The sequence below is a fragment of the Salarias fasciatus genome, unplaced genomic scaffold, assembly GCF_902148845.1.
Source record: "Salarias fasciatus unplaced genomic scaffold, fSalaFa1.1, whole genome shotgun sequence".
NCBI classification, from domain to species: Eukaryota; Metazoa; Chordata; class Actinopteri; order Blenniiformes; family Blenniidae; genus Salarias; species Salarias fasciatus.
This window is the reverse complement of record NW_021941393.1, coordinates 319,392-331,217: the sequence shown is the minus strand read 5'-3', so window position 1 is coordinate 331,217 and position 11,826 is coordinate 319,392. Positions and strand designations below refer to the sequence as shown.

The 11,826-nt window shown below is 49.1% G+C and overlaps 2 protein-coding genes across 2 annotated transcripts; both read right to left on the bottom strand.

Annotated features, from left to right (window-relative positions):
* Nucleotides 1-1,810, bottom strand: LOC115385598 (uncharacterized). Its single transcript, XM_030087663.1, has 5 exons — nt 1,676-1,810; nt 1,480-1,593; nt 1,247-1,405; nt 1,051-1,167; nt 1-973 (listed from the first exon to the last, which is right to left on the bottom strand). The coding sequence occupies exons 1-5, from the start codon at nt 1,722-1,724 to the stop codon at nt 183-185; spliced, it is 1,230 nt and encodes a 409-aa protein (XP_029943523.1). The 5' UTR covers nt 1,725-1,810; the 3' UTR covers nt 1-182.
* A 4,063-nt stretch (nt 1,811-5,873) lies between these two features.
* Nucleotides 5,874-11,358, bottom strand: LOC115385599 (uncharacterized). The gene is made up of 5 exons (XM_030087665.1): nt 10,276-11,358; nt 9,999-10,132; nt 6,922-7,066; nt 6,521-6,820; nt 5,874-6,450 (listed from the first exon to the last, which is right to left on the bottom strand). The coding sequence occupies exons 1-5, from the start codon at nt 11,356-11,358 to the stop codon at nt 6,271-6,273; spliced, it is 1,842 nt and encodes a 613-aa protein (XP_029943525.1). The 3' UTR covers nt 5,874-6,270.
* Nucleotides 11,359-11,826: the final 468 nt, after the last annotated feature.

Sequence of the window (11,826 nt, the reverse complement as noted above, 5' to 3'; positions counted from 1 at the left end):
AGCAGTTTAATTTGCAGATGTAGATTTATTGATGAGTGGAATAAAAGACAGCAGCAGGTAGATGAAGGGATTGAGTGAAGTTGATTAGTTTCCCTCTGGAGTTAAATTTGACTCAAAGACACTGAAAGAAGGCTGATGATTGAAAACATTGTGATTACGGTTCTCTAACATTTGGAAGATGTCTACCCTTCCCCCACCACAGGTGTGGTGGTGGTGGGTTCCTCGGGGGTGGGTTTCCCGGGGGTGGGTGCCTCGGTGGTGGGTTCCTCGGGGGTGGTGGCGGAAACTGGTTGGGGGGCTTGATTGTAATAGTAGTGCATCAGGTAACCGTAGTAGTGGGGCAGTATGTGGCCGTGGTGATAGTGCAGCAGCTGTTGTAGCTGGTGGACATACACTTGCTGGTAGTAGAGGAGCTGCAGGAGGTGTTGCTGCCCGCTGAGAGACAGGTGGAGCTGATGGAGCAGCAGCTGGTGGTGGCTGACCAGCAGGCATTGCTGGTAGTACAGAGGCAGTTGGTGGTAGTGGTCGATGGGCAGCCCTTCCTGTTGGCTCAGCAGTTGCTGCTGGTAGTCCAGCAGCTGCAGATGCAGTTGGAAGAGCACCAGCTGGTGTTGCTGGAGCAGCTGGGCCAGCTGCAGCTTGATTGCAGCCGACAGAAGCTTCAGTTTAACCACCAGAAATTTGAATTTGGCCAAGAACGCCTTGGGGTCTTTTGGCATGTCGGTTGCAGGCGGCACATCGGTGGGTGGAGGCATCCCAAAAGTGGGTGGCTCAGTTGTTGGAGGAGTAGTTGAAGTTGTAGTCGGAGGAGTAGTTGTAGTTGTAGTTGTAGTTGTAGTTGTTATTGCGGTACACACCACATCGACACGGACAGCTCCCTCGATAAACGGCACCTGTTCGAGTTCGTTTGCACTGTCGCACACGTCGGAGCTTCCACATCCACCAATAGTCACGAGGGCTCCATTCCGTATAGCTGGGGATGAAAAGTTGGAGGTTTTCGGTCAAATCATGTCTCCATTAGTCGAGATGCTGGTGAGTTTGAGCACTGACCTTGTCCCAGAAAGCAGGTGTCCTGATTTCCTCGACACTGCACCACATCAGTGAAGGTGGCATCAGGAGGAGTCGTACCAGGACACGTTTTTCCATTTGGTTGCGGAGGATCGGGGACTGAAAACGACAAGAAAGCACTCAGTGACTTTTTCACAGTGTCTTTTCTTCACAACCGCTCTGATCCTGATATACTTACAGGTAAGATTGCCTCCATTGCAGTTATCTGAATCACAGCATTCCCGAAATGCAGCGACGGCCACCGCACCCACACTGGCTTCAACTAAAGTCTGGCCAAGATCTGGGCACAGTCCGGGTCCAGCACACCTCCTGAAGATCCTCTCATTTCCATCTTGATCTGTGGTCCAAACAAAGATTTTCAACTCTGAAGGAAGCCACAGCTCTGACGAGACGAGGGCAAGACGGCCATACCTGTGACGAATGCGTTGATGCACGCCGTTTCAGACCCCGTGCAGGTTTCAGTGGAAGGCAGCAGGCAGGTGGGGTTACTGGAGCTGGTGCACTGCAAGCACGTGAGAGCTCCGGCTGGAACGGCAAGAGACATGATGAAGAACGCGCCGGCAGCGGAACCTCCCGAGAGCCTGAAGCCAGAGCAGACTTTGGTTACCTGTGGCGGAGAGCGTGCAGAGCGCCAGGAGAGAGAGGAGCAGCTTCATCTTGACCAGGAGGCGACGGATGGAGGCTGTGTGACTGCTGCGTCCGACTCCCTCCTCTTTATATCCACACTGAGGCAACGTGTTAATTACAGGGTGGCTGTTCCTTCAGGGGGACACTCCCCCTCTGATCGCTGACACCATCTTTATAAAAATAGCAGGATTGTGAACTTACCTGTTCTTCTGGGAGCCGACTGGAGTCTATCAGGAGGACGACACGAAGACAGGTGTGGCAGCTCTCCATCTCTTCTGTTCCTCCACCCACACCTTGAATATCTCACATTTTTCAGCTGAAGACGACAACGTGATGCTGGCTGATCTGCTGGCTTCTCCACGGAACATTTACGTAACATCTGACCTGACGGTTCCGTCGTCCACGTAACGAGTCCAAAACACCGGCTCCCAACTGGAGGCCCAACTTACTGCACCAGTACCGGACAGGTTGAGAACAGTTCGACCATTGAGTGGAGCAGATAATGGAAAAATTGTGCAACTCATGACACAGCATGACATTTTGCCTGATTGTTCTTTGGGGCTGATCTGTCCTATTGGCCTCCAAAAAAATCCAGGAGGCCGGCCATTTTTCAAGATAGCCGCAATCTGACCTGCCGAAGTCACCTTTGGGCTCCGAAATGCAAGTATTTTAAAAAATTGGAATGGTCTTGGGGTCAGTTTGTCAAAAATCAAACATGCTAGAACAATTTGGCAATAGTTTACAGGGTTATAGGGTTGTGAAATGGCCTATTGAATGGAAAAACAACCAAGAACACCACTGATGAGTGGAACTTATCATCAGATTTCTCATTTTTAAAAAGATCTCAACATTACAGTACTAGAATGGAATCAATGATAAAAAAAAACAATAATAATATAGTTTTAACACTGAGCAGGAAAATATCTATCTTTAAGTCTGGGGATGGCAGGTTCTCCAAGGACTGCTGGTCTTGGTGTAACGGTGCTGTTTGACCTTTGTTTGGAAGTAAGTCTGGTTCCCTTCACTTAACGGCCAGTACAGTCATAACTTCAACAACCTCGTAATGACTGTTGTGTAAACTTGTAAATTGATCATTTCTAAACTTTATTCCTGTGATTATTCCAAATGACCATCTGTGTCGTTGGCCTTTATGATCTGTAATGGATTGTGTAAGAGCCTCCATTAGCCTTTGTTTGTTCCTCCATGTTCTCAGGATGACTGTTCAGACACTCCCTTCCCATTCTGTACAAACTTTATTAGTTGTTTTACATACTTGTTGACTCTGAACAATGACCGAAGAACAATCAACTCAGCTGACCTTTAAGGTGACAATAGAACCGGTGTTTGGACAGCTGAAGCAGACACTCCCTTGTTTACAGTGAAACCAGCGTTCTTCCTCATGGCTGGAATTTAACAGAAAAACGCTCAATTTGTGGGGCTCGGATCTGATCTGCTACGGTAGACTGATCTGCTACGGTAGACTCTCCATACCTTTATGGTTCTACGATCTGATCTGCTACAGTAGACCCTCCAGATCGCTATGGTTTTAGGATCTGTTCCGCTACGGTAGACCCTCCAGGCCTCTATGGTTTTAGGATCTGATCTGCTATGGCAGACTCTCCAAACCTATATGGTTCTACGATCTGATCTGCTGTGGTAGACCCTCCAGACCTCTGTTGTTCTACGATCTGATCTGCTATGGTAGACCCTCCAGACCTATATAATTCTACAATCTGATCCGCTGTGTGAGAGCCCTGTGCAGCAGTGGCAACTGTCCAGACCAGTCTGATTTGACGAGCTCATACTCAGCAGTGTTCAATTAGTTCGAGCCTGCCTCACTTCCGTCCCTCACAGACATTGTAAACGGTATGAGGACCACTAACTGCTCTTTAGACATCTTTCCAACCAAACTGCTGAAGGAGGTTTTTAACATTGTGGGGCCCTCCTTCTTGATCTTAATCAATACTTCTCTCAACTCTGGATGTGTCCCTGATGCTTTTAAGCATGCTGTTGTCCGACCTCTGCTAAAAAAGCCTCAGCTTGATTCTAGTATCTTATCTAATTTTAGACCAGTATCAAATTCGTCTTTTATTTCAAAGGTTCTTGAGAAAGTTGTTTTTACACAGCTCCATGTGTTTCTAGATCGTAATTCTATTCTCGAGAAATTCCAGTCTGGTTTTAGGTCAAGACACAGCACAGAGTCTGCCCTGTTGAAGGTTCACAATGATATCGCCCTCCCTGTTGACGCTAAAAGTCCTGTTGCTTTAGTACTCTCAGATCTAACGGCAGCATTTGACACTATTGATCACAGTATTCTTTTGTCACGCCTTGAGATGGTCGGCATTTGTGGTACTGTGTTGAAATGGTTTAAATCCTACTTATCAGACAGAAGTTTCTCTGTTAGGATCGGCAATTTGTCCTCTTCTGTTGCCCCTTCAACCTGTGGAGTGCCTCAGGGCTCTATTTTGGGTCCTATTTTGTTCTCTGTCTACATGCTGCCTTTGGGATCAATAATTGTGCATCACAAATGATCATTTCACTGTTATGCAGATGACCTGCAAATCTATTTGCCTGTGTCATCACGTACGAGTGATGCTGTCAAACAAGTAATGGGCTGCATATCTGACATTAAACAGTGGTTATGTCAGAATGTCCTTCATCTTAATGAAGCAAAAACAGACTGCATCTTATTTGGCGACTCCTTGCCTGGAGACTTTGGTGTGATGTCTGATCATTTTAAACCCACTGTAAGAAATCTCGGTGTTCTTCTTGACAGTGATTTTAGATTTGACAAACAGATTGACAGTGTGGTCCGAGCGAGTTTTTATCAGTTGCGTCTCCTGGCCAAGGTGAAGCCATTTTTAAACCGCTCTGACCTGGAAAAGACAATCCCTGCTTCTATCAGCTCCAGAATAGACTATTGTAACGCCCTTTACATCGGAGCATCCCAGTCTCGCCTGAATCGCCTCCAGCTGGTGCAAAACGCTGCAGCTCGCTTCCTAACAAACACGCCTCGCCGTGAGCGCTTTACCCCGGTTCTTCTATCACTGCATTGGCTTCCAGTTTCTTTCAGAGTCGATTTTAAACTCTTACTTTTTGTTTTTAAAGCACTTAATGGCCTTGCTCCCCCATACCTTACAGAGCTTCTCAAAGTTGGCAGTTCAAACAGGGCTTTGAGGTCATCAAACCAGCTCTTGCTGGAAGTCCCTAGAGCCCGATATAAACATTGGGGAGATCGGGCGTTTTCTGTTGCTGGGCCCAGACTTTGGAACAAACTGCCCCCCAACATGCCAACCATCACTGACCTGGGCCTTTTGAAATCCAGGCTTAAAACTCATCTATTCAGGCTGGCATTTAACTCTCAGCAGCACAGTGGCACTTTGGTTTAATTGTATTTTATTTGTTTTTATTTTCATAGCTCCTTTTAATTGATCATGGACAAAATTTCAATTTGTAAAGCACTTTTGTCACTGTTTGTGTGTAAATGGCTATACAAATCAAATTTGATTGATTGATTGATTGATAGTGGTAGACCCTCCAGACCTCTATGGTTCTAGGATCTGAGCTGCTACGGTACACCCTCCAGAGCCCTAGGGTTCTAGGATCTGATCTAGTACAGCAGACTCTCCAGACCTCTATTGTTCTAGGATTTGATCTGCTTACAGTAGACTCTCCAGACCTATATGGTCCTAGAATCAGATGTACTTTGGAAGTGTTTTGGTTCCCATGGAAATCAGCTACCATGATAACCGCCATATTTGGACAGCATCCTTCACGTTTTCGGTGTATTCTCTGCAGAACGTGTGTGTGTTTCTGTCACAATAAACGTCTCCAGACTGTTTCTAAAAGTGCGTGTGTTCATTCCAGGTTGCTCGGGGTTCTCCGTCACAGCATGACACAGCACGCATTCCAAACCTCGACAATGGAGCCTCAAACTAATCCGACCTGAACATGTTCTGTCACACCCGCTCTCTGTTCTCCCACACCCAAACATCAACAATGGCTTTCTAAATCAGGTCGCAATAAGCCACAGTCGTTGGTATGCTGACATATAAACACCTGTGCGTCTGGTTCTGCAGGGTTCTCCTCCTCTGAGTCTTGTTCTACCGAAAGCAACACGCTGAACAATCCAAACATTTAAAGATTCCTTTATTCGGTTTATAAAAGCTTCCGTGCAATTGATGCATTCAGTAGAATGAAAGGTGAAGGTTCCATTGTCGTGGCTTCCAACAATCAGAAACAACAGCCGGACCTGTTCTGCCTCATGTTATGCATCAATGTGATGAAGAAGAGTCAGTCGAACTGCTCCTGCTCAGGCCTCAGTTCAGCCGCCGTGTTTTCAAGTGAAAACACAAAACCACACGGAGAACGTTTAGAGAACGCTCCGACTCCGTCTCCATGGAAACGGGTGAAAACGCAACTTTTTCAATCATGGTCCTGGTCCTACTCATACTCCTGCTCCTACTCCTGGTCCTGATCTTACTCCTACTCCTGCTCCCGGGCTTGGTCCTGGTCCTACCCTTACTGCTGGTCGTGGTCTGACTCCAACTCCTGGCCTTGGTCCTGGTCCTACTCCTAGTCCTGCTCCTGGTCTTGGTCCTGCTCCTGGTCCAGAAGCCAGTGTTTGAGGGGACTGACTGAGGGGCAGCCCCCGCCGTCCCTCCGGAGAACGTAGTGACTGAAGTGAGATGAGTCTACGCCGCCGCCACAGGAGCCCGTGATCCAGAATCCTTTCTGCTGGAACCGCTCCAACACCTGCAGGAACATGGAGAGGAGACGTGAGAACCAGCCGGCAGGAAGCCAGCTTGTGGCATGAGGCGGTTACCTGGACCGAGCTCAGCTGGCAGTACGCGCTGAGAGGGAACCGGACCGCGTAGGCCGAGTCCTGGTTCTGAGAATCCAACATGGCGTCCCTCACCCTCACTTCTGGAAACACCTCCTCCATCACCGCCTGCTGGGTGCTCACGCTGATTCTCTCGCCCGGCTCCGGAACCACGTGGACAAGAACACACTGACAGTCGGAGACCGGCGGCTCGGGAACTCGCCGGGTTCTCCAGCGCTCCAGCTCGGCCTGCAGAGGAGCCAGCTGGAAGAACGAGGCCTCTTCGTACAGCAGGGAGTACTCCTGAGGGAACCAGGAAGAGGAGAACATGTTCCCCTCAGGAACCATATACATGAGATCAGGTTCCAATCAGGAACCACGTACGTTTGAAGGAGTTCCCAGACCTGGAAGTCGTCGGGGATGAGCAGCCTGGACGTCCTCAGGAAGTTGAGGATGTATCTGAACATGGGTCCGTCTCTGTTGATGAAGTAGTGCTGCTTCAGAGTGTCCAGCACGATGGGTTCCGTCCCGCAAAACAGTCGGCCGATCCTGTGTCGACAACAACCCAACCCGTCAACTATCCACAGCAACAATCCAACCCATCAACCATCCACAGCAACAATCCAACCCATCAACCACCCAAAGCATCAACCCAACCCATCAACCATCCACAGCAACAATCCAACCCGTCAACCGATTCTATCTACAACAACCAAACCCATCAACCATCCACACCAACAACCCAACCTGTCAACCGATTCTATCTACAACAACCAAACCCGTCAGCCATCCACACCAACAACCCAACCCATCAACCATCCACAGCAACAATCCAACCCATCAACCGATTTCATATACAACAACAATCCAACCCATCAACAACCCAAAGCATCAACCCAACCCATCAACCATCCACAGCAACAATCCAACCCATCAACCAATTCTATCTACAACAACCCAACCCGTCAACCATCCACAGCAACAACCCCACCCATCAACCATCCACAGCAACAACCCAACCCGTCAACCATCCACAGCAACAACCCAACCCGTCAGCCATCCATAGCAACAAACCAACCCGTCAACCGATTCCATCTACAACAACCCAACCCGTCAACCATCCACACCAACAACCCAACCTGTCAACCGATTCTATCTACAACAACCAAACCCGTCAGCCATCCACACCAACAACCCAACCTGTCAACCGATTCTATCTACAACAACCAAACCCGTCAACCATCCACACCAACAACCCAACCTGTCAACCGATTCTATCTACAACAACCAAACCCGTCAGCCATCCACACCAACAACCCAACCTGTCAACCGATTCTATCTACAACAACCAAACCCGTCAGCCATCCACACCAACAACCCAACCTGTCAACCGATTCTATCTACAACAACCAAACCCGTCAACCATCCACACCAACAACCCAACCTGTCAACCGATTCTATCTACAACAACCAAACCCGTCAACCATCCACACCAACAACCCATCAACCATCCACACCAACAACCCAACCCATCAACCATACACAGCAACAACCCAACCCATCAACCATACACAGCAACAACCCAACCTGTCAACCGCTTCATCTACAATGACAACCCAACCTGTCAACCATCTACAACACAACACAACCCATCAACCATCTACAACAACAACCCAACCTGTCAAGCGCTTCCATCAACAACAACCCAACCCTTTAACCATCTACAACAACAACCCAACCCGTCAAGCGCTTCCATCTACAACAACAATGCAACCCGTTGTTGGGACCTCAGAATTGAGCAGAAACATTTTGGTTATTTCGGCCTGCTTCACACCAGCAGTCCACCACCATCAGGACTCAGACCGGCTTCTGATTGGCTGAGCGACCGCCACTCAAAAATTGAGATCCCGGCCTTCATCTTCAGTCTACGGCCGACATCTATCGAGAGGACGCTGACCAACTGCGTCTCCTAACGGATTAAAACAGGCCTCAAAGCATCTTGCCGCTCCACCATACATACATACACACACACACACACACACACACACACACACACACACACACACAGATGTTTGCAATCTTTGAATATGTCCTGTTTTGTCATTAGATGTGTTGATTGGTCATAGACATTGTTAATACAATAAACGCTCATTAACTGAACTGGATGATTCATTCTTGTGTTTTTGGTGGTCTTGTGACTAAGTTCCTGGTTGTAACAGTCTGTGCTCGATCACACCCTTCTCTGATAATTTATCAGTTGTTTATCCAAAGATGAACAATTAACTAAATTTATGGATTAAATTTAAATTAATTCAATAAATCATAGGTTAATTCAATGCTTAATTTACAACTTCTCTCGGCTCATTTTCTGTAATTTACCCATTTCCAGGAATTGGTCATTTGTGGCATTATTGATTATTTAATAACACCTTGTTAATCAATGATTTGATGGTTACATCACTCTGTGGTCTACTCCATTCCCAAATAGCTGATTATTTAACATTATTAATGAATAAATAACCATTTATTCTGATTAATAATAATTGATGTTGGGTTACATTACTTGGTGCTTCACTTTAAACAGTTTATTATGCTGTAATTGATTGTTATTATTGATCCACTGTTAATGACCATCAATTATGAATTGGTAAATCACAATTTACACAAATTAATAAGTAACTAAATTACTTAAAGTAATCAATTACTCCCGGAAATCAATATTTTAGTAATTTATTGATAAACCGCAACGCTGTCAAACATGTATAACAGGGATGGGCAACATAAACAATGGAGAGGGCCACCATTTTTTTATCAGCACTACCAGAGGACCGCATCAGACCACACACTGAATCAGATCTGATAAAATTGCCATTTTACATGTTCGTATAATATATGTTTACTGGCCCAACACACAGTACAATAACTGCACATTTTCACGCTGAAATGCATGTATAAAAGTTGTAATCACCGTGACAAGTCTTTGTTTACCCCCACAGGGATTCGGAAAAACATTTATTGAGGTAAAAAAGTTGCGCGATTCTTCTTCAAGGGCCGTACGGAGTGAGGGTGTGGGCCGTATGCAGCCCACGGGCCGCCAGTTGCCCATCCCTGATCTATAACAACAAGCCAACCCGTCAATTCCACAATTCCACAATTCCACAATTTCATTTAGCGGACGCGTTTTCAACTTGTTGTTTATCCTCGTTGCCATGGAGATGGAGTCACTGTGTTTTCGAAAAGTCGCATTTCCTCCTGCTTCCATGAAGATGTAGTGTTAAAAAAAAAAAAAAGGTGTTTGCCCGTTACCATGGAGACAGAATCAGAGCATTTCCCCATTTCCATGGAGATGGAATGCTTTCAATCACTTGGCTGTGAGCCCCGTTGTCATGGAAACGGGTCCTCTGATTGATAAACCCCTCTTAAAATGTGATCTCAGGACAGTGTGTGTGTGTGTGTGTGTGTGTGTGTGTGTGTGTGTCACCTGGACTCGGGGTACTTGGTGAGCGTTGCCAAGCTGCTGGTGTACACGTGCCCCCCCACGTCGATGTGCACCGGGGCGTTGGCCTTGGTGAGCCTCGCCGGCGCCGGGACGCCGCACGGAGACGGCGAGGGGACCTGCTCACACACACACACACACACACACTTTTTTCACATTCCATTTGAACTCCAAGTCAAAATTCTGACTTTTGCATAAAGTTTAAAATAAACATCCTCCTCTCGTCCTTCCTCCCTCCTTTTCTTCCTTCCTTCCTTCCCACCTGTGCTGGACCTGACACCGGGGACCGGGACCGGGACCGGGACCGGGGGTCCTCCTTCTCCTCCACCTGCCCCCCTCCCGGGACGTCAGTCGCGGAGCCCTCGCGCACGCGGCGCAGGAGGCGTGTCCGCGTCCTGGCGGCGCCTCCCACCACGCCGTTGAGCGTTGCTATGGAGACGGCGCCGATGCAGTGGTTGGTGTAGGTCTTGGAGAGCTTGGCGGCGCGCGACAGCATCTGCATCCGCGTGCCCAGCAGGTTCTTCCCGATGGCTTTGTTCTCGAACCAGGTGGCGTCGCGCGCGCAGCAGTGGTCCCGCGGCCGCTGGAAGAAGGCCGCGCACAGCCGGTTCCGCTTGGACACGTAGCGCACGAAGCTGGCGTACGGACACCGATCCGTGCCCGTCTCGTACATGCGCGGCGGCGCGTCCTCGTCCGCGTCCGGACTCCTCCTGGCCCAGGCGGGGGAGCGCGACTTGTGGCGGTCCGGCCCGAGCGCCTTCAAGTACACGAACCTCCTCCCGCGCGCGTCCGCGGCCAGGCCGAACGAGTCCTCCTCCAACTCGCGCTGGTTCTCCCTCCCCCGCGTGCAGAAGTACATGCAGGTCTCGAACCAGACCTTGTTGAGCAGCCCGAACGGCGTGTCGGTGCCGAACACCGGGGACTCGTAGAGCCTGCGCAGGTCCGAGCGCGCGATGGCCTGCTTCTGCACCACGGGACCGGCGCCCTGCTCCTCCAGCCGGCGGATGACCGCGGCCAGGGCCAGGTTGGCGCTGCGCAGCTCCGGGTCCTTGGTGAGGTCCAGGGTGCGGCAGAACGGCGGCTCGTTCAGGTACCGGTTGAGGGAGCTGCGGATGCTGATGAGGGACGACTTGCTGTACAGCTGGCCGCTCTTGGAGCGCGCCTCCGCGTAAAAGGAGCGCAGCAGCGCGCACAGCGCGTCCTTGTCCAGAGTTTCGAAGTCCGGGCTCTGGGCTCTGTCGCTCAGGTACTCCCTGAAGATCCGGACCGCGTAGCGGGTCGCCAGCCGGGTGTTCTCACTCAGCCGGGCCCGCTGCAGGTCCGCCTGGAGCGGCTCCTTCCTCATGATGCTCCGGGACCCCCACTCCCCCCCCTCCCCTTCCTCCTCCCCCCCCTCCCCCTCCCCCTCCCCCTCCTCCACCTGCTCCCACTCTGCGCAGCCAGGCGCCCTCGCCATATTGCGGGTTTTATGAAGCTGCGCATGCGCACGAAAGCCTTTGATTTTTAAGTGACCTTCAGCCGCGCGCGAGGTTATTTTTTTGATTTTTTTATTTTTTTTCCAAAAGGTAAATATGGATGCAACCCCGTCTGTGTTGTGGTAAAGAAGCAACCCGAAGCGTGACTTTGTAAAAAAAAAAAAAGAAATAAAAAAATAATTTAAAAAAATAATTAATAATTATTTTGTTGATAAATGCGGCGGCTGAATTTGATCGTCATGTTACGCCCTGAAATATTCACTTTTCTGAAGCCCCGCCGCTGCTATGAAACCGGGAGGAATCTGTCTACAAGCCTGTCACTTACCTGTCAATCAAAA